The sequence below is a fragment of the Lepisosteus oculatus genome, chromosome 8 (genome assembly GCF_040954835.1).
Source record: "Lepisosteus oculatus isolate fLepOcu1 chromosome 8, fLepOcu1.hap2, whole genome shotgun sequence".
NCBI lineage: Eukaryota > Metazoa > Chordata > Actinopteri > Semionotiformes > Lepisosteidae > Lepisosteus > Lepisosteus oculatus.
In genome coordinates this window covers 19,931,846-19,957,417 of record NC_090703.1, presented here as the reverse complement: position 1 = coordinate 19,957,417, position 25,572 = coordinate 19,931,846, and the positions used below count along the sequence as shown (strand labels likewise).

The 25,572-nt window shown below is 40.6% G+C and overlaps 1 protein-coding gene across 2 annotated transcripts in view; it reads left to right on the top strand.

Annotated features, from left to right (window-relative positions):
- Positions 1 to 25,572, top strand: part of ccdc88c (coiled-coil domain containing 88C) — an 82,862-nt gene that overhangs the window by 51,573 nt on the left and 5,717 nt on the right. For both annotated transcript variants that reach the window (XM_069193357.1, XM_069193358.1), the window contains exons 17-29: positions 3,411 to 3,552; positions 4,845 to 5,036; positions 5,157 to 5,318; positions 5,954 to 6,231; positions 11,277 to 11,420; positions 12,349 to 12,535; positions 12,755 to 12,900; positions 13,991 to 14,080; positions 14,226 to 14,458; positions 18,586 to 18,786; positions 20,913 to 20,987; positions 22,581 to 22,649; positions 24,449 to 24,717. In XM_069193357.1, coding sequence (XP_069049458.1) covers positions 3,411 to 3,552; positions 4,845 to 5,036; positions 5,157 to 5,318; positions 5,954 to 6,231; positions 11,277 to 11,420; positions 12,349 to 12,535; positions 12,755 to 12,900; positions 13,991 to 14,080; positions 14,226 to 14,458; positions 18,586 to 18,786; positions 20,913 to 20,987; positions 22,581 to 22,649; positions 24,449 to 24,717 — 2,188 coding nt within the window. The remainder of the gene's footprint in view (positions 1 to 3,410; positions 3,553 to 4,844; positions 5,037 to 5,156; positions 5,319 to 5,953; positions 6,232 to 11,276; positions 11,421 to 12,348; positions 12,536 to 12,754; positions 12,901 to 13,990; positions 14,081 to 14,225; positions 14,459 to 18,585; positions 18,787 to 20,912; positions 20,988 to 22,580; positions 22,650 to 24,448; positions 24,718 to 25,572) is intronic.

Sequence of the window (25,572 nt, the reverse complement as noted above, 5' to 3'; positions counted from 1 at the left end):
GCGCCTGTTAACAGTGTAGTGTCCCCGTCACTACACTGGGGCATTAGGACCCACATAGACAGCAGGGTGAGCACCCCCTGCTGGCCCCACTAACACCTCTTCCAGCAGCAACCTTAGTTTTCCCAGGAGGCCTCCCATCCAGGTACTGACCAGGCTCACACCTGCTGAGCTTCAGTGGGTTGCCAGTTGTGAGTTGCAGGGTGATATGGCTGCTGGTTAGTTGATGATTCTAAATTAAAGCATTGTGCTTTTTAAAAGATGAGTAATTTATGTGCAGAGTTTTTTTTAGTTAAGCAATATCACCATAATCACTTTGAACATATAGAATACAAAAAGGAACACAAGTTGCTTCCCGCGCTTGACTGAATGGCTCCTGGGCTGGAGGTAGTTAGCTAGGCCTCTCAACTTTTGCAGAAGTGGCTGTGGGGCAGGTCAGGATATACATCCATGAGGCTTGTAATGTGTCAAATGACAAATGGCTCTGCAAGGTGGGTCTTGAGAGAACATACTGGTCTTTGCTCATTCCATGAGGTACAAGGATTGTAGCTTTAATGCCGAGTTCTAAACAAAATTTTTCATTATTTTTGGGGCAGTTCACCTAGTTTTTGGTAGGTCAAACATTGTTGATCAGAAGGCACGGCTGGGTATTTTTTCCTTTTGGTCGAGGACCTAAAGCAATAAACATCTTGAAAAGATCAGACAAGATCCGTGCCCAGCTGCTGGTTCCATCGACGAGGTTAAATTTGATTCATTCTAGAACAGGGAGATGCAGGTGAAGAAAATTCTCATAGACTGCATACTTTCGTCATGAGAAACACTGCACCAAGACGACATACAGGGTAAGGCCTTGTATTTCAGTGTAAGGTCTTTTAGTTTATCTTTGTGAAGCCATGAATGATCCAGATTGTGTACCAGTTATACAGTTTTTCATCAATTCCATATTGTCGCATTCAGTTTCTGTAACTTCAGCTTTATGACAAATGACACTAATTTCCTGGGGCTAACTGAGGGAACTGTAGATCTTGGCTTCTAAGGAGGTTCCTCAGAAACTAGGAAGATTTTTATTACACTTTATGGGTGGCACATTGGTTAGCATTGCTGCCTTGCCCTGGATTCAATTCTGGGCCTGGGGCTCTATGTATGTAGAGTTTGTATGTACCTCCCATATTCACGTGGGTTAGCTCTGGGTGCTGTAGTCCAAAGACATGCTGGGAGGTTAACTGGTTTCTTGGAAAATTGGCCCTGGTGTGTGCGTGTATGTTTCTGTGTCTGTGTGTGCCCTGTGATGGGCTGGCATCCCTACCAGGATGTATCCTCCCTTATGCCCATTGCTTGCTCCAGTTCCCTTGTGCCCTGAAATTGGAAAAAACAGATAGTAAATGGATGGGTTATTGTACATTTTCTGGAGAAAACTGTTTCCACATGGTGAACATTCTCTGGTTCTTTTTGCACTTTTGTCTTTAAAGCTGGCAGTTTTGTGTCAGGCTACATTGAGTGTGCTGCTGCTAAAAAAATGTTTTTCTGTTTGCTTTAATACCGTTCCCAGACATGTCTTTGACAGGTGTCATGGGTAAGTTGTTTAACTTGTGTGCTTGCTTTGCTGTGATTTCTTCTTTTGGACAGCACATTATTTCAGAAATTATTTGTTTTGCTCCATTAACCTCGTACTTGATCTGTATTCTGTGATCAGAAGAACCCTTGATGCAAAATCATCATTTGGTATAAAGATATTCGGCTTGTTGCTTTTTTGTAGCCATGACTAGTTTAAATTCCATTTTACATTTATGTAATTGACAATAGTAGGAGCAGAATGCAGTGAATGTGAATTCCACTCTAATATAATCTTCTGTACGTCACGCTGGTGTAACGGTTATTTTAAACCAAGGGTTTGAAGCATACGTGTACATTCTCTCAGCTGTAAGAACATAAATCAAGCACAGATTTGAATTAATGAGTAACTGGAGTTACAAAGTACAGGCTTGGTAGATGTGCTCTGAGTGCAAATCCATAAAATATTTAGCATGTTTGCAAAATTTATTATAGGCAGAGCATGTGTACCATGTACCATATGAACTTTTTTTTTCAACACTTTGTTTTGAGGAGAACCAGAATTATATCCTTCAGGGCATGCTTGAAAATGGTCTCGAATTTACCATTTGTTGAGGCAGAGGCCTGAAGTCGGTAGGCCCCAGCTGATCAAGCAAGCTGGGTTTATTGAAGTTATTCATAGACATTGCTCCTCTTTATCATTATTAGTGGCTTTAGGGTTCTGTGCCAACTGCAATGATTAATTTAATTGATTTCTGATCTACAGAATGCAGTACATGTCATGTACCTTTAGGTGATAACAGAAACAATATGATATTTAGGCAAAACGGAGTTTCTTTATGTTAAAATAAAGAAATCCTGCTCAAAATGGGGAAATAATAGTACTTGAAAGTTGGGGGGGAAAGGCAAAAACCTTTAAATGAAATGCCTTTTTTAACATAAAGGGCTGTTTCTTTTCCAGCATAAATAAAGGAGAGAAATTAGATTGAGTACTGCAGAGTGCAGTTACTATACTTCCAATCATACAGTATACTGAACTTTTAAAACTGTAGTCTTGCATGAAAATATTGCACTATTCCTTGACTTTGGATTGGAACTCCTTTCAAAATGCATTTTAGTTAAGCACCCATGCATATTTCGGGTTGTGCTGAATTTCGCCTGGTTAAACATGGAAGTCAGTGCTCCAAGCATTAGAGCTTTTTATTTAATATTTTTTTTCCAGTTGTGAATGAATAATTAAATACCTAAGATAATTGCCTTTGTTCTACTGTTCTTTGTAGCATTCATTGAACCACTCGCATAAGCAGCTGGGTGAAGCAGTGACTCCATGTGCTTATTGTGATAAAGTTCACTTTTTAAATTTTCCATCGTGTGCATCTCGGTGCTGTTAACCACAGAGGAACTTCTTGACTCGTTTTCCACATTCTCTTTTCTTCCAGTTAGCTGATGTGGGTCTTTGCTGCAGACTTTACATCCAAAAGATCTTTAGGAGATCTATGGCCAAGAGAAGATATTTTCATATTGTCTTCTGCCAATTTCAAGTTCACAAAACTCTGCAATTACAGTAATATGAGTAAATATTTTATTTATTTTGTTTTTTTGGACATTTTTTAGCCTGGAGGCTATAAAATGGAAAATCGCCAAGTGCATTCCATTTTCACTTCTCTGAGACAGAAATTCTGGATAAGATATTTCAAAAGGTCCGTGTGCTTTGATAATCCGATTTTGTGCTAAATATGTGGAAATTAAATTCTCAAGCAGAATTGTTCCTCTGGGGACAAAGTAAGAGTACAAAGCTATATATTTGGTAGAACACTTTGCAGCCTCTGAATTGAACTGTGTGTAAACCGTTCACTTTCCAGTAAATACAAGATTTTGGAGACGAAGATCGAGTCGACACTAAAGAAGACGCTGGAGATCAAGGAGGAGAAGATTCAGTCTCTGGAGTCGAGGCTGGAGGAGTCGAGCAGCCTGAACCAGCAGCTCCGCAGTGACCTTACCTCTGTAAGACCCTGTCTCATCCAGCTGCCAATTACACCACTATATAGAAAAACACAATTAAATGCAAAGCTTAGACTAGTCATATGAAATACTAATCAGATTTAAAATCTGCACACATAATCTCCTTCATTAATGAAGTGAACATATAAAGTCTATGAAAGAATGTTTCCAACCGTGAAGTACTATTCTAGGGTTAGCATTATTGCTGATTATATGTATAAATGGAACGATGACTGAAGTGCAAAATGATGATTGTTGTATAATAAACATTGGCTGAATTGAGAGTTTGTAAAGGCCCAGTTAAAGTTAGAAAAAACATTAGACTTTAAGTTCCAGAGCTGTTACCATTGTGTTTCAGATGGTTATATTAGGCGATTTGATTGGCTGTACTTCTAACTTTTAACATGGGCCTACTGGGGTTGTGGGTCTTGTTAGGTCTGATATTAACCTTCTTTGAAAAAGGACTCAGAAATGTACATCACATTAACGCTGTATTTATAATAGTAACATGAAGTTAAGCATTTATCGGGAACTCGCAATCATTTCGAACACCCTTTCCAAATGTAGCCTCAACCCTGAATGTTTTTGGTTAAGGAATTTTAACTGAAATCCACCAGAAATACTTTGATAGGGACCTCGATAGCACTCAAAGAGCCTTGCAGCCTCTATTTGGTTGAACCTGGTTAAATGGGACAACAACTCATGTGTAAAATGCTCAGCTTTAAAAACAAAACAAAACGCTCCATCCCAAGTTTGTGTTTTTGCTTTATCTAGATAGTTTCCCTTTCTGGACTTAATTTCCCTTTCCCTTTTAGATTTATTTAATTAAATCAAGTTTGAATTATGCCATTTTCCAGTGTCCAGCATTTTTTCAGTTATGATACTGACATACTTTACCTATCGTATGTGGAGAGTCACTGAAAAAGCAGAAAATGCTACTGGTTCCTGTGCTAAATTATTAAAATTCCTCTCACGACATAAATGCAAATGTTTGTTGTACAACATTGCATCTACTTGATAGATGTTCTGTGGGGATTACTATTTGTTGTAATCTGATTTGTTGTTTAACAGAAGAGTTCCTTTAATGGCAGCATAAACATAAAACGACTGTGCTGCTTTTGTTAAAAAGTAGTTGTAGACATTAGACTCAAATTAGGGTAAACAGTCACCTCTGAACTCTGGGCCTCTTGATTTCACCCACAGAGCTTCTGGTTTAAGAGTTTTAGCAGTATGCGTCACTTGACAGGTCAAGGCGCAGATCTGTACATGAATCATTTGCGTTATTTTGCATGCAGGTGAAGAGAAGTCTGGAAGCTCTGAAACAGAGACAAGAAGAGGAAGAGGCTCACTCTCGGAGCTCAGCCAGCTGCTCCCCGGAGAGCCCTGGTCCCCCCAGGAAGGTCCAGGAGAAGTGGGAGACAGAGCACCGGGAGGCCACCATGGAGCTGCTCAAAGTGAAGGACCAGGTCATCGACGTCGAGAAGAACGTGAGTGTGCCACCAACTAACCTTTAGGCGTTGCAGACTGGAGGAAGCCATCCGGCCTGCCTTCGGTTATTAATGATGTTCAAGTCAGCCCTTTCCTCAAGTGTCTCCCCTGGGTTCCAGAATGCAGCCCTCCAGGCAGAGAGGCACCTCCTGAAAGAGCAGCTCCGGCAGCTGGAAACCCAGAACAGCCAGCAGAACTGTCAGCTCCAGACTCTCCAGAGGCAGGCCGTCTCCCTGCAGGAACACAACACAGCGCTGCAGACACAGACCGCCAAGCTGCAGGTACGTGTGATGGATAGCCTTTCCAGTCAGAGTTGTGCAGCATGAGCAGGAAGAATGCTTTCCTTCTCAATAGGTGGGGATATACTGTACCATAAAGGGCTCACACAGAGGGCCTAGATCTTTCAATTAATCCTAGTAAACTGAAAGGCATCTTTCAACTCTGTGGCCATCATGCACAGGATGAATAAAACTATCTGGAACAACACTCCACAACATGAAAAGTTGAACAGAGCTGCTTTATGTAAGCTACCCAAAAACTGAAATATGAATGCAGGTTTCCCTGCATTGGTAGATTTATTGGAAAGAGGAGTTGAAATTAAGTCTACAGTGTGCATAAATCTCTTGAAAAATCAATAACAGTTGCATTTTGATTGACGCAAATTTATGCAGCTCAGTACATGGTAGTTAGTGCTGCTGCTTCACAGGTGTTGAGTCCTGTGTTTGATTTCGGACTGATGGCATGTGTGTTTCTCCTGTCTTTGTATTGGTTTTCTTTGGAATTCCTCCTACCACCCAAAAACATGCTGTTGAAGTTAACTGTGAACATGTTATCTGAGATACAGGCCCCAGCTTGTGTACTACAAGTGAGTTGTGTTGCAAGGCTCATTCCGAACCCTGCGCTCTGCTCTCGGCAGGTGGAAAACTCCGCGCTGAACTCCCAGAGCGCCTCTCTCATGGCTCAGAACGCCACTCTGCAGAGCCAGCAGCAGCTGATGGAGAGCGAGGCGGAGAATCTTCAGAAGCAGAAAGAGGAGCTGAAGGGGGCCCACGAGTCCTTGCTGAAGGACCACGAGCACTTCATGGCCGTGCACGAGCGCCAGTCAGCAGAGTACGAAGCTCTCATTGGGCAGCACGGGGCTTTGAAGTCTGCGCACAGGGCTCTGGAGCAAGAGTACAAAAACCTGGAAGTGAGGTATGAAAGCCAAACAGATACAGGGCGAATTATCCTATACAGCAACATTTGTTTCCCATTTTCAACAGGTAAATAGTTGAAGGGTGCAAAGAAGAGGAAGTAGATGCATTTATTTACAAGTCAACTTTCTAAAGTTTTCTAAAGTGGAAACCAAACAAAGTCTTCGTCATACATGATCCCCCCCCCACAACCCAAATATTTTAATTACTCTGATTGATGGGCTTACTAGTTTCAGTTAAGTCCTATGTGTGTTTAATTTTATGGCTGAAAGTTACAATGTTAACTGTTGAAATTTGAACTATTGAATATTGAAGTGTCAAAGCATTTGATGAGCGTGGTATATGAGTAAAGAGGATTTTTTACAGCTGTTATGTATGACTGGATGAGTTAAGGGCACTTGAGTTCCCCTTACCTTATCAGAACTGTAACATGAGCATTGGTGCTGACCCTGAAATGAGTATTGAAAGCAGTATTCCTTTGTGAGGCGGGTTGATGACAAGGTCTGGAGAGGCCTGGTTACCTCAGTGATCAGCACAGATGTACTGTTACTGATCTCTGGCTCCCAAGGATTTTGGGTAGTCAAGGTGGCAGTTCTTTTCAATGATATTCTGGGCTTTTGTTGCCCATTTTGAAATCCCTTCATACTTTTCTCTTTATAATATAATGTTGAATTTACAGTTGCTAGTCATCCTAGTTCACTGTGACAGCCCTTTTTCTTGCACCAGGGATATTAAAGATGTTGTCCGGAATGTCTATTATGCTGCCTGCAGCACTGAACTCAAGGCACAAACAGCAGAGCTAATATATCAGGCAGAAGAAACACTTACAGGTCGCAGGTGCCTGGGCAGCCTCAACAGTTACTTGAGGAAACTCCAAAACGAGACCCCAGAGCCCTCCTGACCATGATTGTCCTCAGCCCAGTGTTTTCTGTATGCAAATCTGTGTGCGTGTAGGTTCCTGTCGAAGATTAGTGAGGACTCGGTGTGAGTTTCCCTTTTAGGAAAGCCCTTCTTGCAGAGCTGTATGGCAGGGGCCTGGCAGCAGTCTGTGCACTGCATATGTGTGTAGGTGGTAGAAGAATGTATGCCACAACACACAGAGCCACATTTCCTCTCTATATGTTTCAGGTGTTGGGGTTTTAGCTGTGACAGATCTTTTAAGAGAATTTATTTTGAGAGGTCAAAACAGACCCTACAGACCCTACAGTTTCTACCCCCTGGATAGCAGCCATTCTATATGTGGCTTACTTTTAAATTTTCACTTGTTAAAACGTAGGTTGAGTTTTGAAAATTGCAACCCTGTTCCGATATCTGAGTTTTAAAACTCACCAAGTGAGTACCAAGTGTGCTGTCATTAATGGACAGATAACAGAGTACAGATGAGCTTCAAATGGGGTGATGTAATGGGGTGGTCCACAGGTCTTATAAATGTGATTATATATTTAGATTTGACTAAACTAGTCAAGTAGTCAAGTTTGTAGATGATGCCAAAACAGGAAGATTAATGAACGCTGCTGAAGCTGCAAGAGAAATTCAAAAATAAACACCTAATGTAGACAATTACTGCGAACCACATGCAGGTAGATGAAACATCGTCTTTGGACTGATCACAAAATCCAGAACAAGTAAAGACCCACAAGTCTAAACAAGCAAGCTGATTTAGAGCCGCTGGCAGCAGAACCACCAGAGACAGTAGTCCCCAAAAGAGCGAGTGTGGACATCATTACTGCAGGGGGCTGTGGAGAGTCTAGCCTCTCTTTGTACTGTCAAAGCATTAATGGGCCAGCTGTTTTATGGTCAAGTGTGACATTGGGGATCTCCGTCATGTCTCTGACTTTAACGACAAAAGAACCCTATCCCTTTTTTATTTTTTGGTAAGCCGTACATTGGAAATTCCCTTTGTTAATCCATTTTCTGGAACGTTAAAAGAGCAGTGGAGGGCTGTAGGCAGTCCTGAAGTCAGCCGAGACTCTTGTGATTATCCCCATAACTGTAGACTAAGTCGGTTAAAAAGCTTTTCATACACAAATAATTAGCCTAGCTTTGTTTACAGTGTGACAGCTGCACTGCAGCGCAGGGTGGTGGAGAGCCTGCAAGCCTGCAGCTGTTGGTCTAATTAGTAGGAAAGAGCACCACTTACTCTTATTGTACTCAGCACCTCTTGGCAGGCTGCATAATTGAAATGTTCAGCTGGAAATGCTTGGTGTATTTTTGGTTTTATACCCCTGTTCTTTTGCTATCAGTGACTGATGGAAAGAGTGACCTTTCTTGTTCCAATACATTCCTGAATTTGTTATATCAAGGAGACTATCGTACAGTGTAAATGCCGAGCAATAAAAAATGTCTAAATGATTGCCCTCAGACATAATCAAAAGCACCACTGCAACATTATAAAATTAGCCATCCGCTGCTGGGTATTTCCATATTTGTTTAATTTGTTTTTAATGGACTGTTGTTTTTATTATACCCATCCGTGAGGCACAGGGGGTGCTGTGCCGCTGAGAGCTGACAGCTCTTGTACTAATCACACTCTGCTCCTGTTGTAGTCTAGAGTTGGCTAGTGACACAAACCAGGTTCGAGTCCATGATTTTGGGCCACTCGTGAGCCACTCAAGAGGATTTTGAATGTGTAAAAACTACTGTTTACTTCTCAGAAGAGTTAAATTGACAAACAGTCCAGAAAAACTGCCTCTGCACATTGGGATCCAGGCAAAGATTGTGTATAAGAGGACATCTATTTCAGATGTTCCCCCTTAACCTGACATGAGTTGTTAGCCCCAGGTTATTGTTCCTCAAGAGTTAAAATGAAGCTAAAATCAAATTGACAAACCCCCCCGAGGATAACTGGCTTTAAAAAGCCAGTTAAATTCACTAAAGATTAATGCCTGTTCAGCTTTTTCCCTCTGGTCTCAGGTGGCAAACAGCACTGGTGCATTAGTGAAGTCGGTCATTAATTATTAAATGCTAGGTTTAGCTGTCATACAGTGTTGCTCCTAACAGTGTTAGGAGAAACCTACCATGTGATTTAATCTCTTCTGTGAGGGGACACCATGCATTATTCTATCAATCAGTATTTAAGTTTCATCTCGGCTCAGAGTAGCTTTTAGCAGACAGGTTTGAAAATACTCAGGTAATGTGCATAATTCTGCGAAACACAGCCCCAGCTTGATTTATATAGCTTTGCACAATCATGGCCTTTTTGGTATTTGTTTTTTTTTCCTGCCACAGTGATCAATATAATCAATGCCTGTGTTATAGCCTGCTTTAAATTCATTAGTATTTGCAGCTGTTTCCCATTTTGTTATATAATCAGAGGCATACCTATCAATAGGTCAAGTAGCCTGCATTCATTCTTTTTGGGCTTTGCCAAATCATTACATTTATAAAGGAGAAAACTTATCTGCTTTTGCACAGCACGTGTTAAACATGACCTTTATTATTGTATTATTCTGTTGAATCTAACCTCCTGCCGCCGATTATTTTCAGGATGTTCTTCAGTTATTGTTACAAAATGGGGGGTTATGAAAGTGGTGAATAACAGCAATTGACCCAAGGGCTTCGTCAGTACTTAAAATAAACAACCATAAACCCCAACTTTTTAGAATTTTTCAAAGAATAGACCCGAGCAGTTGGTATAATTAGAGGCATGTGAATTCTTTATTCTCTGGCACAGCTTTGGTGGGGAAAAAAAAGTTATAATTCAGGCACACTCGGTTGAAGAAATATTTATTAACGGTGACAATGCAAACACTACACTATACACAACATAAATCTACAACACACGTTTTCCTATATAGTGTTACAAGTTTACAGACAAGGTGTTTCAGAGATCTACTTCATCACCAGGGAAAACCCCAGACTGCTACTAAGTATTCGACTCTTAAAGAATTCCTACAGAGGCCAAAAGAAGAGATAAGCTGCCTTCTGAACTAAATAGAATACAGCCTGTGGTTAAATCTCTTTCTAACCCAAAAAATAAATGGAAGCCTATCTTCCTATTCTTAAATGCACCCACTAAGCAGGATAGGCAGTTTTAAATTGAGGGATTCTTCACTCCCTGAAAGCTACAGAACAGCAATCTCTCTTATCAAGATTTAACTAATGGAGGCCAATCATGTCTTCTAATCTCGAACATGGAACTCTCTCCTGGCACATACTTCATATTCCATTCCTCCCTGGCTCCTCTCTCTCGTGGTTTCCTCCCCCCCACCCCTTTCTTTCCCCTGTCTTGATCTGATCTTATATGGTGTCTTTCTGGACTGTCAATTGATATTTAATCATTTACCCAGAACGTAAGTAACTAAGGTAAACCAAGGTCAGCTTTATGATTTGATCGCAGGATCTGGAGCCCTTACTTCTCAGCAAACATCCCCTTTGCTTTGAAGCTTTTAAACTCTTAGAGACACTTCCTAATCGCCTATAGCTGTAACAATTTCTTGTACGTCTTGTCAAGCAGAACAGCCGTTAATATAATTCATACAGGACACAGATATTAAATCCAGGATCTGATCATTTTTTGGACATAAACCTATCCCATGCACAAAAAGTCTCAATGTCTACATTAAAATGGAAAATGAGGTGGTTGCCAAGTTTACTAAGGTTTTTTTTGTTAAGTTCTGTTGCAGTGTTTCTTTGATGAATGGCCGTAATGAAGTAGTTTTCTCCTCTTTGTTCCTCCTTTGAAGTTTTTTCCTCCTCAAAAAAGAAATTATTTCTTCTTGATATTTTGTTTACACATTATCAACCCCGGCAAGCACTGGACCTTAGGAGCACGGAATGTACCACAAGTTCCAATGCATTTACAGTTTGCCAAAAACAGAATTGTGTTGCTGATTTCCTTGTATTGGTAAGCTTAAGTGAAAAGGTGGAAAAATGGCCTTACAATTGAGTGAAGCAATTTCTTACTTTGCGTATCACCCAGATGAAGCTGCTCTTCAGTTGGATTCAGTACCCCTCCCGTAAGTAGTAGTTTGTATGATGAAAAATGCTATTTAAACGCAATCAGTAATGAATATCGTTCGTCCTTTGGTATTGTCCATCTTGCAGGTATGGGGCTCTGGTGCAACAGAAGGTGGCTGTGGAAGAGCTGGAATCGGCCCTGAAAAGGGAGAAGGAGAACCTGGAGGCGGAGCTGCACAGGAACAGCCTCATTCTGGAAGAGAACCGTGACCTGAAGGAGCAGATGGACAGGTCACCTCTCCGCTTTTATTTCTGCCACGTGATGACCACTCCCGTCTTTCTGCTGCCCGTCTTCTGGTGGAATGAACAAGCGGTGTAAAGTCCTGCACACAGAAATAACATGTTTATGCAGCTCCAGTTTTTATTCGATGAGGTGTTAAAACAGATGTGCTCAGTTAATGTCGTTTTGATAACATTTCCTTTATATTGTACATCTACCATGTTTAGTTCCAAACGGATATTTTCTTTATCTAGCCTCTTGCTTTTTCAAACCTTCCTTTGCCCTCCGCAAGATAGCCGTAAATCACTGTCTCCCTCTACTGGACAATTTGTATAATGGTTTTTCTGAGCTCGAATGCCCTCTTGAGATGTTAATGGATATCCTGTCAGTTCAGTAAGACAACTTTTTGTTCAGTTTTTTTTTGTTTAAATATTTAAGTGTCAGACAAGAGTCTTGGTCTTTCAACCTTAGATTGAAATCAAAATCATTCTAGTGAACTGTCTCATCTCCTTGTGATCTGCTTGTACAGTAATCATAGAAGTCTACTTCATAGATAAACCACGTTCATGCACATCTGAGATAGCAATCCAGAAACCTGCATATCTTTATGGGTTAATTTTATTTTGAAAACGTTTACAAACATTTTTTGAGGACTCCAAAAACCTGTAAGAAGAGTCTTAATTAACCGAAAGGTCCGTTACCTCTCCCATGTGGTGACGGCAGTTGAGGCTGTGAGCCGAGACAGTTGACAGGTTGCAATTTCCAAAACAGAGCGTAAAAAAAGAAAGATCTGCGATTCCAGACAAAAGGCAAAAAAACGGCTTTCTCCCCATGTCCAAGCTGACGGATCTCACTAACCTGCTTCTACACAAGAAAAGGTTCTCCAGGCCTGTCCCTGCTGGCGGTGGGGGGGTAACCGGTGCCGCGTGTCTTGTGCAGGCTCACCGCGGCGCACGACCTGCTGAGGGGGGAATGTGAGGGCTTGCGAGTACACAGCAAGGAGCTGAAGACCGCGCTGAACAACGAGCAGCTGGACCTGAACCGCTGGCAGGCTCGCTTCGACGAGCTGAAGGAGCAGAACCAAAACATGGATATCTCCCTCGCCAAGCTGGACAATCACTGCGAGGTATGTCAGCACCGCAGGTTACTCGGTAAAAGCCCTGCCTTTAAATGCAGGAGGAGAGGTGGGAAGCCAGTGCTTAAAGTCTGAAGAACTGGGAAGCAGCTAATTATTTTTTATTTACTTAAAAAAACATGCCAAGAATTAGGCTAGGCTTGACCTTTTTTAATTAACTTTGATAACTCAGTTTTTTTTGTGGTAAAAGAACTCCGTTTTCCCCTCCAGCTCCTGACGCGACTGAAGGGGAACCTGGAGGAGGAGAACCACCACCTTCTGAGCCAGATCCAGATGTTGAGCCAGCAGAACCAGAGCCTGCTTGAGCACACCATGGAGAGCAAGGAGCTGTACCACGAGGAGCAAAAACAGTACATGTAAGAGCAGCTCAGGGGAGAGCACACCAAGGAGAGAAAATATCAGACTAGAAAACACGAGATAGCTTATAGTCGAGAGCGTGCTACTTGGCCCGTCGTGATTCTCATTTATCCGTATTTTGAAAGAGGGCAAGGGGTTGGCTTCAACAGCAAAGCTAGGCAGCTTGTTCCAGACCCCCCAGCCCTCTTGTTGTGAGTTTTTAACACATTTAAGATTAATAGAGAATGGTAATCCTGAATCAGAAGACAGAAACTGACAACGCACATTGCGTATTAGTGGGCCGTGAAGGGGGCTAAAGGAGATGATCCTGTTCATTTTTATAGAAGGTTCTAACGAAATGGCTGCTCTTGCTGCCGTTGTATATACTAACAGGTATATTGACTTTACTTCACATTTACATGTCTCACTATGGTCTTTTGAGACTTTTTATTTTGCAAAGTTGGGTGAAGCCTGAGAGGCTCTTAAATGTTGTGGAAAGAAGTTGGACATTACCTTTTGCTGGTCAATAACTGGGATCATGAGAATGATTTTTTTTGTCTTTATGTCATTATGCTTCATCATCCCCATTTCCTTTTTTTTGTGTGAAATCCTGTTCTTTGTATTTTTGTGTTGGATTCTATTGTTTGGAATTTGCCCTAACAAGACCTTTTTCCTTCCTTTACTTAATTTTCTCAACACATGGATTGTTTAATCAAAACACTCTACTTCACCTAAAAAAGGCGATTAAAACCCATTTGTTTGGAATGAACTTTTTTTCCCTTAATAGAGCAACGAGGAGCTTGAAAGTACTTTAAATTGAGTTTGAAATTGAATGATGAATGTTGCAACACACTGTCTTGAAAGTAAATCTGCAGAGCATTGCTTTTGAGATGTTGGAATTCCGGAGTGTAAATTTCTAAATTTGTGTGATGGGTAAAGACGCTGAAATAATTAACTCTTTTCTTGTTGTTGTTTTTTTAATGTGGATTTAGTTTCACACCTCTTGGTCAACATCTCCTGATGTCTGCTTTTGAGGCATTGTCTTTTCTTTTAGTTTTTGCCACCACTTCTGAAATACTGATGTGAAGCTGTGTTTTTTCTTTGCTGCAGAGACAAATTAAATTCTCTTCGGAGGCAAAAAGAGAAACTAGAAGAGAAGATTATGGATCAATATAAATACTATGATCCAATTCCAAAAAAGTAAGCACCCCCTCTCTGCCTCCTGATTTGTAGCGCACATGGGATTGTTTTCTGTTTTCCAAACAACTACTTCTGAAATACTCATTCTAAAAAGCATTTGCGTTATAGCCCTTCTCTCATCCAGTTTGTTTTGTTTTGTTAACAGGAGGAATCACTGGGTTGGTGCGAGAGCTCTGGTCAAACTGATAAAGCCAAAGAAAGATGGCTCCCGGGAACGCCTGAGGCCCAACCCGGAAGGCCCTCAGCCGCAGCCGTCGGACTGTCCAGAGGAGCCCCCCCCACTCCCGCCACCCCCCCTGCCCCCCCGGCGCTCCCGCCTCAGCATGGAGTCGGTGGGCTCGCGGTCCCTGGAGGAGAACCACACGAGCAGCACCAAAGGTAAACTCGGGGGCCACCTGGCCAAGCTCAGTGTGCCGGGCTCAAGGGAGAGTTTCCAGCCTCTGCGCTGAGGAAGGCAGAGCGTGGAGATGAAAATAATGCCTTAACGCACTTAAGTGGATCCCATTCACACAGGTGATTCAAAGCACCAGATTGAACGACAGTCGACTGTTTGTCTTAATGTAGTGATGTACTTGAGTATCCCTGGCGGCTGCAGGTGGGTAGAAAGAAGGCTGTGTGATGAAATATCACAGAAATATTCGCTTTGACCGGTCCTCTCTGGCATTCCTTCCTGGGGCAGCACATTGACAAGGTCAGTTATAAATTCTGCAGCTAAAAGCTCAAAAGGCAGTGCAGAGAGAGTCAGGTCTGTGGAAGCATCACTTAACCGGGTTGATTCTCTCTATAAAGAGGGATTAAGAGGTGCCTGTCTGTCTCCAGGCTTCCTGTAGATTATAGGCAAGAAGTGAAATTTGGCTTGTGAAAAACAATTGACGTGCTACTAAATATATATTAGCATATAAATAATCCTGTCTCAGATATTTAACTTTGTAGAACTATCACTTCCATTCACTTTTCATAGACACAGACACAACATAACCAACATTATTTTCATTATGTTTTTTAATAGTCTTGCATTTATGTATGCTACCGTGAACTGTGAATTTAGTCACACAAAGAAATATAAATATTAAGCCACATGAAATTGCGAATCAGTTATCATTAACATTGTATTGTGAATCAATGATATCCACTTTCTAAGAACTATGCATGCAGTTTGCATTAAATAGAGTTAGGTACTCAGATAGGTACTTGCGTCAGCATGCGTAGGCTGCAAACAGTTTGTTGAAGAGTTAAGCCATTTTCCATCATATTTTTCGGAGTGGAGTTCAGAAATATTCATATCTGCTCAATTGTGCTGCTTGAAGGATATGTAAATTTGTCTTTATATGCATTTTCCGACTGTTCCTTACTAAAGAACATTGATATTTGTTTATGGGAATTGATTTGAATAAAACTTTATATCGGTACATTTTTCTGATGTATCAACTTACAATTCATTTTTGTTCACAAACACAGACAAATCATAACCAACATTATTTTCATTGTTTTCAAGCATGGATTATATTTTAAGAAAGCAGGATGATTTCAAGAAGCTCAACTCCACTCCCCCTTTGTAACATAGAAACACTGCGAACTGCTAGCTTACTGATTTGCAGTATCTTCAGATCTTTAACAAGTGGACCTCTTTGATCTTAAAATGAATCAAGATTTCAGTTTTCCACTAGAGGGCATAATATCCAAAGAGATTGTAAGAGAGATGTAAATGTACTATTCCTACTAATCCCTTCATCTAATGTTTCTGTCACTGGGAAGAGGGAAAGATTGCTGAGGTGGCTATATCTCTAAACCTGCCTCTCTGCTTTTATTCCACTCTTGGGTGAAAGGTGTTTCTTTCTGTTCCTAATAGTAAAAATCTAGATTTAATGCATGCATTGTTTTTGTTTTGGAGTGTTCTTTTACTCTTTTTTTTAAGTCATCTAATCTTCCATTCAACCCTTTTTCTCTTTTTTTTGTGCAATAACCCTGTAGCTCCAACTTCATCGAAACGGTTCCCTTTTCTGAGAAGCAAAAGCCAGGAGAAACTGAAGTCTCCCAAGACCCCCCCTGAGCGGCGTTCTTTCACTAAGCGCCTCCGGTTCTGGTCATCCTCTGACATCCCATCTTCTCCTAATGAATCCATCTCTTTCTCAGAAATCGGGGAGTTCTAACACATCAGTCCTGTCTTATTTTTCTGTCCGCTGCCTTTGTTTTCCATCTAACACGAAGCACACAGCCTGTAACTGGCAGTGTACAGCTACTGTGTCACGGAGGGTATGGCCAGCACAACCTACAGAGAACCCTGTTCTGGAAGAGGACTGGAGTGATCAGTGATAAGCTCAGCATTGAACAACATAGGAACATGTACAATCAAGAACATTAATCTAGCCCGTTTAATAAAAAAACAGACCAATCCTAAAAAATCCCCTAGCCCCACACCAATATGCATAGATATGAAATGAAAATGCTGACATACTACAGCATTTGCCTGGCCATTGAGGCTTTGAGTTGGAATCTGCTTGAATGTACTTGCAGTAAGTAGTATCTTTTAAATACTAACATTTAACTGAAGTTAAATACTAGTCTTTAGATCTGGAGTATTATCATGTTAAATGATAATGGGTTTTATTTTATATGTGTAGCTGGTTTACTGTGTGCAGTTTGATCGATTATTTCTGTTGTGTTTGGTCTAAATACAAGTCTAAATTTGTATTCTATCATGTCAATTAAAATCACAAAGTAGAGTTATAGCTGCTTGCTTTACTGCTTTGAGAGGGGAATTCTTAATATTTAAGACTTGCACTAAGCAGGTGTAAGAGCGAGCTTTAACTCTCTGATATGGGGGATTTTTGTACATGAATGCTTCCTCCTGTATGCCCTCAAACACTGGCTAGATTTCTGTTTTACAGCAGTGTCACACGTGGCTGTAGCCTCTTCACCTGTCCTGTCTGTCCCTTTACATCACGTTTGCTGTCTGCATCATTGGCTTTCCACCTTTTCCTTCACTGGCACGACTTGCCTGTGCATCTCTGTCTCCCCGCTAGCCAGCTCAGTAAGGATGTACCCATGAATTATAGATGGCCTGATCGTGTGTCAGCGCCGTCTAAAGAATCGCAGGCCCACTGATCAGAGCCACTCACCAGCTGTTCTGTGAAAAGAAGCGCTTATCTTAGCCATTAGCATTAAGATTCTGAAAGCAATTAAGAGCACAAAATTTTAGGATTAATGCATGTTTGATAACACTGCCCCTTGGCACAGAAGAACTGATGCTTGACTGCTTGTGTTTTGTGCAGCAGGTATGCCTGAAACTCGACCAAGGACTGTGCGTGCACTAATCGTGGTTTCTTTTGTCAGTAAAATCTCTAACCTCTGGAAATGATAGGTTATAGATATACCGCTATGCAGCAGAGACGTATAACATCCTCATTATGACAAAACAAGATTATCACTGTATTTCTACACCAGCCATGCTGAGAAACAAAACTATATGTGGTTGTTCTTTCCGTTCCCTCTGTTTAAGACCAAGTTAAAACTCACAAACCAAATTACGTTGGGGCTGTCAGTGAGTGCATCTTTCCAAAATCAGCTAAGTTTCTCCCATGCTGGAAAAAATTGAATAGCCTTCAGCATTTTTAAGAATGGTCTTAGAAGACATTTCCACAATAGTCTTCTCGGACTGTCTGAATCCACACTCATGTGAAATAAAATATAAAGTGAAGCTGTCAAGTCATGTCTGGATGAGAGTGATGCAAGAGCTTTTCACATTGCTTTGCACGTATAACTTAAGCATCCTTGTCTGTTCTCAGTCTAGTCATGGTAATATTTTAATTTAAAGGAACATGAAAATAATCCTCCCTTTTGTGTCATCTTTGAGAGTCACTGCTTCAGACATTTTTGTCATCTTCTTTTACTGCACACTGCCGTTTTACATTACTGCTCACTTATGCTTACTGTGGATGCATTGCTCCTGGAAAGGTCAGGACTATTGCACCAAGATTGCCGTGGAAGCTCAGCAATACTGTATTTACCCAGCATATTTCCCCAGAGGTGAAATACTGAAGGTGGACCCACAAAAAATGTTTTTGAATCAGAATTTCAAAGGGCAGTTGCTAGCTATTTTTTTTCAAGAACTCTTTAATTATGAGGCACTTTCTGACTTGCATGCCGTAAAATAAATGAGCCTTTTGTTTGCAGTGCAGTTTGAATTCTTATTTTGCTAAAATTAGGGGGTATTGGCTTGGGCTTTTTAAAGTCCCTTACTAGTCAGGCTTGGATGTCAAGAAAATTTCTCTGTGATCTATTCTGCTTTGGCGCAATTTACTTCCAGTTGCCACTATCGGAGGTGGCACCCAATACCACAGGGCCCCGTCTTCTGCTGTTGTGCATTTTCACCCGTTTCTGTACACCTGCTTGCACAACTAGCCGTGAACCTTCCTTGCTTTAGCTATGGCTTTAGACGACACCAGCTTTCTTTGCAGATCTCTTGGCTTCTAATGTCAAAAGTTAATTTGTCCTGTTGGCTCTAGCTTTCGACGACACCAGCCCCATACTAAGGGAGATGCACAGGACCACAGGAAGTAATGAAAGCGTGCAAGGCCCTGAAGACCCTGTTGCTAGGCGACGGCGCATGGAGCTGGGATCCATGACCTACTCTACCTCAGCAATTCCCACGAGTGCCTCCATGTCCACTCCCAACCCTACCTCCAGGCCTGCTCACAGGCCCAAAGGTACACAGCTTTCATATTTGTTCCATAACATGGTTTTATAAAAAAAAACTTAAACATGTAAAATCAGAGACCCACACATCCCTAGATTTGTCCCTTCAAGGTATCTCTAGTTGTTAAAATTGGAAATCAGCTTTGGGGTTAATCACATAGGCGGCAACGGAAATACACATTGCATTACATACAGTATATGTGTTAAATATATATGTATTAAATTCCTAGAGACTGAAATGACTCATTCAGCAAGACAAACATTGCCACTTATCAAAAGGTCTTACATTTGTAAATAGGATTCTCTTAATAACAGGTTCTTGATAAAAAAATTTATTAGCACATATTGAGCTAAGTAAATCTAAATTTTAGATGTGTTTTTTTTGTAACTGGAAGTGCCATGTTGAATCTTTTAGTTCTGTGTTGCTGTGACACAATTGTAATGTCCTCTATTTGGGAAAAACTTGAATGCAGACATTCTTGTTGCTGTCACATAAACATTAGAAATCCTAACCTCAGGAAATTGGTGAAAAAACCTAACCAAAATGTATTTTTTGTAAATTAATCAGGTGTCATCTTCTGTTTTTTTTTTTTGTGTTAGCACATTGTCCGATTCTTACAATTGATTTAAAAATGTGACTAGGATTAGAGTTTTAAAAGGAGAACTGCAGTCCCCATTTCTCAGACTGGTTATTAAATCTCTGTAACAAAATAGACTTTGTCAACTTTGACAAATTCCAAATTAAGCGCAAGATCATGAACTTTTTGAAAGTACTGTAAGTCGCCATGTTGTCGCAAACCCCTGATTTCCCATGATTTGCGATGTGAAGTAGCTCTTCCTGCTCGCTAGTCACTGTAGTGACCAATGTAATGCAGTGTACGAGAGAATAAGTACAGGTTGCACAGGAAGCATTTCACCACTTACATGTCTCAACGTGATCTGCATGCAGAGTTGACAAATGTTACTTATTTGTCTGCAAAACCATCTTGAAGTTGAGAGCAATATTTTTATTGGCTTAAAAGAGATGTGTTTACAAGCCTGCTTGTTTACAGCGTCACAGGGTCGCTTCACATCACCAAAAGTTTGCCTTGTTCTGTGATTCAGAACATGATGCTGTGCATACTTGGAAAATTAATCTATTTTGTGATGTAAATAGGAGGTTTTAGACATTACTGTGTACATTTTACTTTCATGGTGGTTTGAAACGCACTCATCAATGCCAATTGTTTCTAACCCTGAAATATAAAAACAGCGTTTCATTTCTCCTTTAAAGGAAACGTATTGTTACACATTCAAATCCTGGTCTGTTTTTTGCAGAACAAAGGGGCGATTTAATTAAGACGAGATTATTAACTGAATCCTCAAATGTATTTCGGAAAGATGAAACCAATGTCTTATTCAACAACATCAACCCATATTGGTCCCATGGCTGAAACTAGTACCATGGCTTCCCTCACAAAATGTCTGGTTCATCAGATTAATCATTAAGTACTTACCGAACTGGAAACTAGAAAAGACACATAACCTTCCTCATTGGACACCTACAGAGTACATACATCATACAGAATGTATTCATAAATAATATGAATCACTCCATGCTCGATGAAATTGCTGACTGCAACTTCATTGATGTTTACTGGAGGTGTAGTAAAGCCCAGATGCTTAAGATGTTTAATCATAATGAATGGAAAATGTTGTCTGTAGTTGCAAATATGTTACAGAACGTTAGCATAATCTCTGAATGATGCATGTCTGATGTCCACATTTCTATGAAGAACTATAAAAAAAGTCTGTCTACCTTAGTAGAGGAAGAGGAAGGCCCCAGTTTATCTGATGAACAAGCACACCGACATCCCACAGTCACTCAGTAACACTTCCTGCAGTGATAATAGTTTGTATACCACGTCAAGGTCATGCTGGTCACATCTCCCCACATTGAATGACATGACTCTTCCTCTGCATATGGGTTAGCTGAACTTATTATTCTAATTCTTTGTGTACCTTCTGCACAAAGATATTTGTACAGTAGTCATTAGCTCTGTCAATTTAAAAAATGTAATTCAATAACTGTAAATAATATTTTGTGGCATATAATATTATGGCATTACGGCAGACTTTCTCTCTCTCTCTCTGGCAGGGTTTAATTCAGACGATGATTTGCATTTACTATCACCTGATATAGCTTTTGTCAGCAGCTACCATGGAAAGCAAGGTATGGATTCATTGTTAGGTCGTGCTTGTCCATATACCATATGCCTCTGCAGTGATTTTAAGATTGCACACCTGAATGTCAATATTGCTGCCATGGACAGAGGGTCAATAATAATTCTTGGCTTTTGAGGCATGTGCAGGCAGGATAAAAGATCAGAGCAGCTTATGAGGAGCTTGAGTTGAGTATTTAAAAATCCAGTAAGATATGAATTAATTCATTGCAGCCGACTGCTTAAAAGTCTAACAGTGAAATAACGACCCTACAGTAGGTAACAAATAGAAATAAAGTGTGGATGATTTAAGGACTGATACTTGTACTTTTCATACAGATATCTGTAGATGTCTGGGACAAATGGTCGAGATATGCTGTTGAAGTTAACTCCCTGAACCCTTTGAAAAGACAAATCTCTGGTTGAGATTCTTGGATCGATAAACTACAGACAACCTAGCAAGCGAAGATGAATTGAACATTCTCATCCTTGTAATGATTTAAATGTTCCTTTTAGCCTCTGGACATGCTACAGTGACTCAGTTCTTCAGGTCAAAAATCAGAGGGAAACATAACCAATAACATCTGAAAGAGAGAGCTGTTTAAAAGCGAGTGCTGCCCTGTTTTAAACATATATCTGAATCTTTCCATTTGTACGCCACATAATGGTGGGTCTAGAATGTTCTTTGAATCGTTTTTCATTTGTAATTACTTTCACATAAATGTTTCCATCTAAACTCAGTTCTGCAAGTATAAAGAAATCATTTGCCTGTTAAAAACCTGTTGTCACAACACCAGTTAAGGTGGAAATTCTGTAGCCAAGACATTTTTCAATGGCTCATGCCAATGAAAGGGTCTCCTACTTTTAACTGCAGTATGAGTCATTCACACAGTATGAACTTCAACAAAAAAGAACACAAGTTTTTAGTTTTAAATATATTTTAGTTTTCACTTAGGATACAACATACAGTAACTATTGATATACGAATTATGCCAAAATTTAGTATTTCACTGCATTCCATTTGCAAGGAAAAAGTCTATTTTTAAATATTCAAATAGCTATCCAAGGAAAGTGGTGGAAATAGTCAGACAAATATTGTTTTACCTTACTGAAAGATTTTTACATTTATGTTTGTCATGAGAGATACAATCAAGCACACAGCTTTTAGAATCAGTTGTACAAAGAATGGTCCTGAGATCTTCTAAAAGCTTCTGTATGTTTGTGAGACATTTTCAGATGCAGACCTGAACAGAATAGTCTCATCAGACAATGACTGATAAGTGGGTCTTGACCTTTTACTAAGGCAAATGTGGCTTATACACACAGAAATAAACCTAGGTTCTAAAGCCTTCTTTTCTTTCTAACTGATGCAGATTTGTTTTTTTTTAATTTTTTGTTATCTGATGAAGCATTATTAAATGTCAGTTATACTCACAGTGGTAGGTCAAGTGTACAGAGGTTTCTTTCATTTCCGCTTCTCTAGTGGTATCTGATGATACCAGAGTGCTTTCGTACGCAGTGCAGTAAAGTGCAAGGCTCTGAAAGTTTTCTTTTAAAAAGGTGATTTTGAAAACCCTATAACCAGATTTGTTTCCTTCATGCAGCTCACAGGCCAGGCTCCTCAGAGATCAGTAGGAATAGCTCCAGTAGCAGCTCTCCTGTCAACTCCAAAGGTACTTCTGATGATTTTCCAGATTAAGCTTTTAAAGAAGTGGGTTTGTCTGTTCTGAAGAAGGCTTTTGTTACAGTACCTGGCTGCAGTGGTATGGCCTCCCAGCTTAACATTGTCGTGAACCTGTTCTTACTTCAGAGAGCCCTTTTCCTTGAAAAGTGATTTAAATGGTGTAAAACTGTTGTGGGGGTGGCACGGTGACACAGTGGATAGCATTGTCTCACAGCGCTGCTCTTGCTGTGTTCATATGGGTTTCATCCATGTGCTCTGGTTTCCTCTCACAAGCCAAAGACATACTGGTAGGTTAATTGGCTTCAGGGAAAAAATTGGCTCTGGTGTGAGTGTGTACAGTACAGTATGTGACTGTGTGTGCCCTGTGATAACTTGGCATCCCCTCCTGATTGTATCCTGCCTTGTGGTGGGATAGGCTCTCCCTCCCCCTCAATCCTGTAATGGATAAAACAGTAAGAAAGTGGATGGGTGGGTCAGGGGTTCTCTTTTTCTTTGGAACAATTTTCTGACTTTGACCCTGTCTAAAGGGCTTTAGAAAAACCTGCTCAAATATGGGCCACTGTTGTATAGTGAACACATGTTTTACAGTCTGTCAATGCGTCTGATGTGTTAGGAGGTCTGTGGGTTGTAGGAATAAAATTAGCAATTAGCAAAAGGGCTTGCTGCCCAAACCTCATTTCACAGGGCAGAACAGAAACTTGGTTGCTACAGTTTTGAGTAGCGGTTGCTCACGGACGCCTGCCAGGATACAGCAGTTCAGCCACACATACCCTGAACCACAGTCCTCAGAATCCTCTCACAGAGCCTCACAGCCTGAGAAGTCCCCACGGGCACAACCTTTTCACTGACTCTCGCTGGGATTACACAAACATTCAGCAGGCACAAACATGACACAATCGCATTGGTCTGTGCTCTTCACAGCAACGGTTCCTTTTTACTCTATTAACTGTGTAGACATCACTTAGACCATTGCCATATCACAATGCTGTTAATCTGACGAGAATATTCCTAAACTTTGAATAGAAGACTTTTTTATGTCTAATGCTAGATTAAAAAAATATAAATTTTTCTGCATTCGTTTATTTTCTTTTTCATCACTTTATACCGTGATTTACGTGCCAGCAGTGTCAACTCATGGTATTTTTATGACCAGTAAGAGATTTGCAGATAAGCGAACATGACAGAGGTTCTTACAGTGTGGAAGGTTTGAAGCCAAAATACATTAATCAATATTCCAAGCATGAAATTCTAGATGTCATCTTCAGCATTGCTTTTTGTGCCCCATACAAAAAAAACTTTTAAGTTTTTTACAGTATGTAATGTAAAATAAACTAGCTTCATGCCAGAGCTCATTAATTGGCTTTTATTAGACAGATAGGTAGGGGTATAAACATTGTTGTAAACAGTGTGGACTATAAGCTAGTGCTACAAAAGAATTGTCTTTTACAATTAGCTGGTCTGCAGGAGCATAATAATAATAATATTGTTATTGTTAATAATAATAATAATAATAATAATAATCTGAGCAATACATGTGTGAGGATGTTGTTAAGGATTAGCTGTATGTACACTGCAATGTATTATGGCAGATCTTAGGCTATCAAAGCACTTTCCATATTCCTCTTCAATAGCTCACAACCAACTTTTGGGTCAGGGCCCCTAGTATGAAACTGCGGGATAGAATGTTATGTTTTGTACTAAGCTTTGCTGTTCAGTTTATTCTGTGTGCTGTTTCTTCAGAAGGAAGTGGCAGCCCTTCCCTTGATAACGATGTGCTGCTCTTTCCAGATTCTTTGGATCGGGCTCATGGAAGGCCTGCCAGCCTGTCAAGCGACGAGGTGATTGTCAGCCATGAGGTTACAACACTGCCCCGGGACAGCTACCAGCAGCACTCTGCCCCTCTCTCTCGGGGCGCCTTGCTGTTGTATGACACCCCTCTGAAAAGTGGCCATGTCCAGCCCCCCGCCCGCCCCCGCCACAGGCCGTCCTCCCCAGGCAGCGAGATGGTCACTTTGGAAGAGTTTCTGCAGGAGAGCAACGTGCTGTCTCCACCCACTGTAAGAGCATTTCTTTTGGAGATCCCAAGTGATTGTTGCTGTAAGCTCAGAAGCACACGCGTTGCTCTTGTCATTGAGGTGTTCTGGAGCAAAAACCTGCATTAGGAACAAGAGGGGTGTTCATTGTCATGTTCAAGGCAGAAACAGCAAGTATGGTTTCATCTGCAATGCCCCCATGTTTGTACATTGTTAATCTTGAATTTGTCAATGCAGTATGCTTGAAAAGCCTTAAAAGATTATAATCAACACAATGAGCATCCCAAAACCATGTTTGTATAGTGTTGTATAAATTAACACTATATATTTAATTATATATAGTGTTAATAAAACATTATTTTATAGCTTGCAGTCAGATGGGAAATGGGCTTACAGTCATTTTTCAGTTGTAGTGTGTTGAAGGTAATCTAACTCTTCTTTTTTGACTTGTGTTTTTCCTTGCAAATTTGTGAGTTTGATTCCAAAGAGGGAATTAGTATAGGATAGGAATCCAGAAAGATCTCATCCTTGTTAATGCACAAACCACAGTCAGGAAGTATATAGGTACACCAGTCAGGAGTCGTAGTATTACTATTGCAGAGGTGCCTAAAGATTGTAATCCAGATTGTCAGTCTCCCATAATGCTGAGTTCTGTCAGCAGTGGTTGATGTTGCATACAGAAATGATCCCTAAGCTGCTCCTTCTGAATCTGGGAATGGTCTAATTGAGTCCATAGACAGAACTGTCAGCTTCTGGGTCGATCACAGGTATTTCCCGTCCGTCCTTAGCACTACTGGAGACTCGTAGTAGTGGATGGGAGGTCCACAGTGTTGTTTCACATTATGATGTTCCTTTCTGCATATATTCCAGAGTACATTC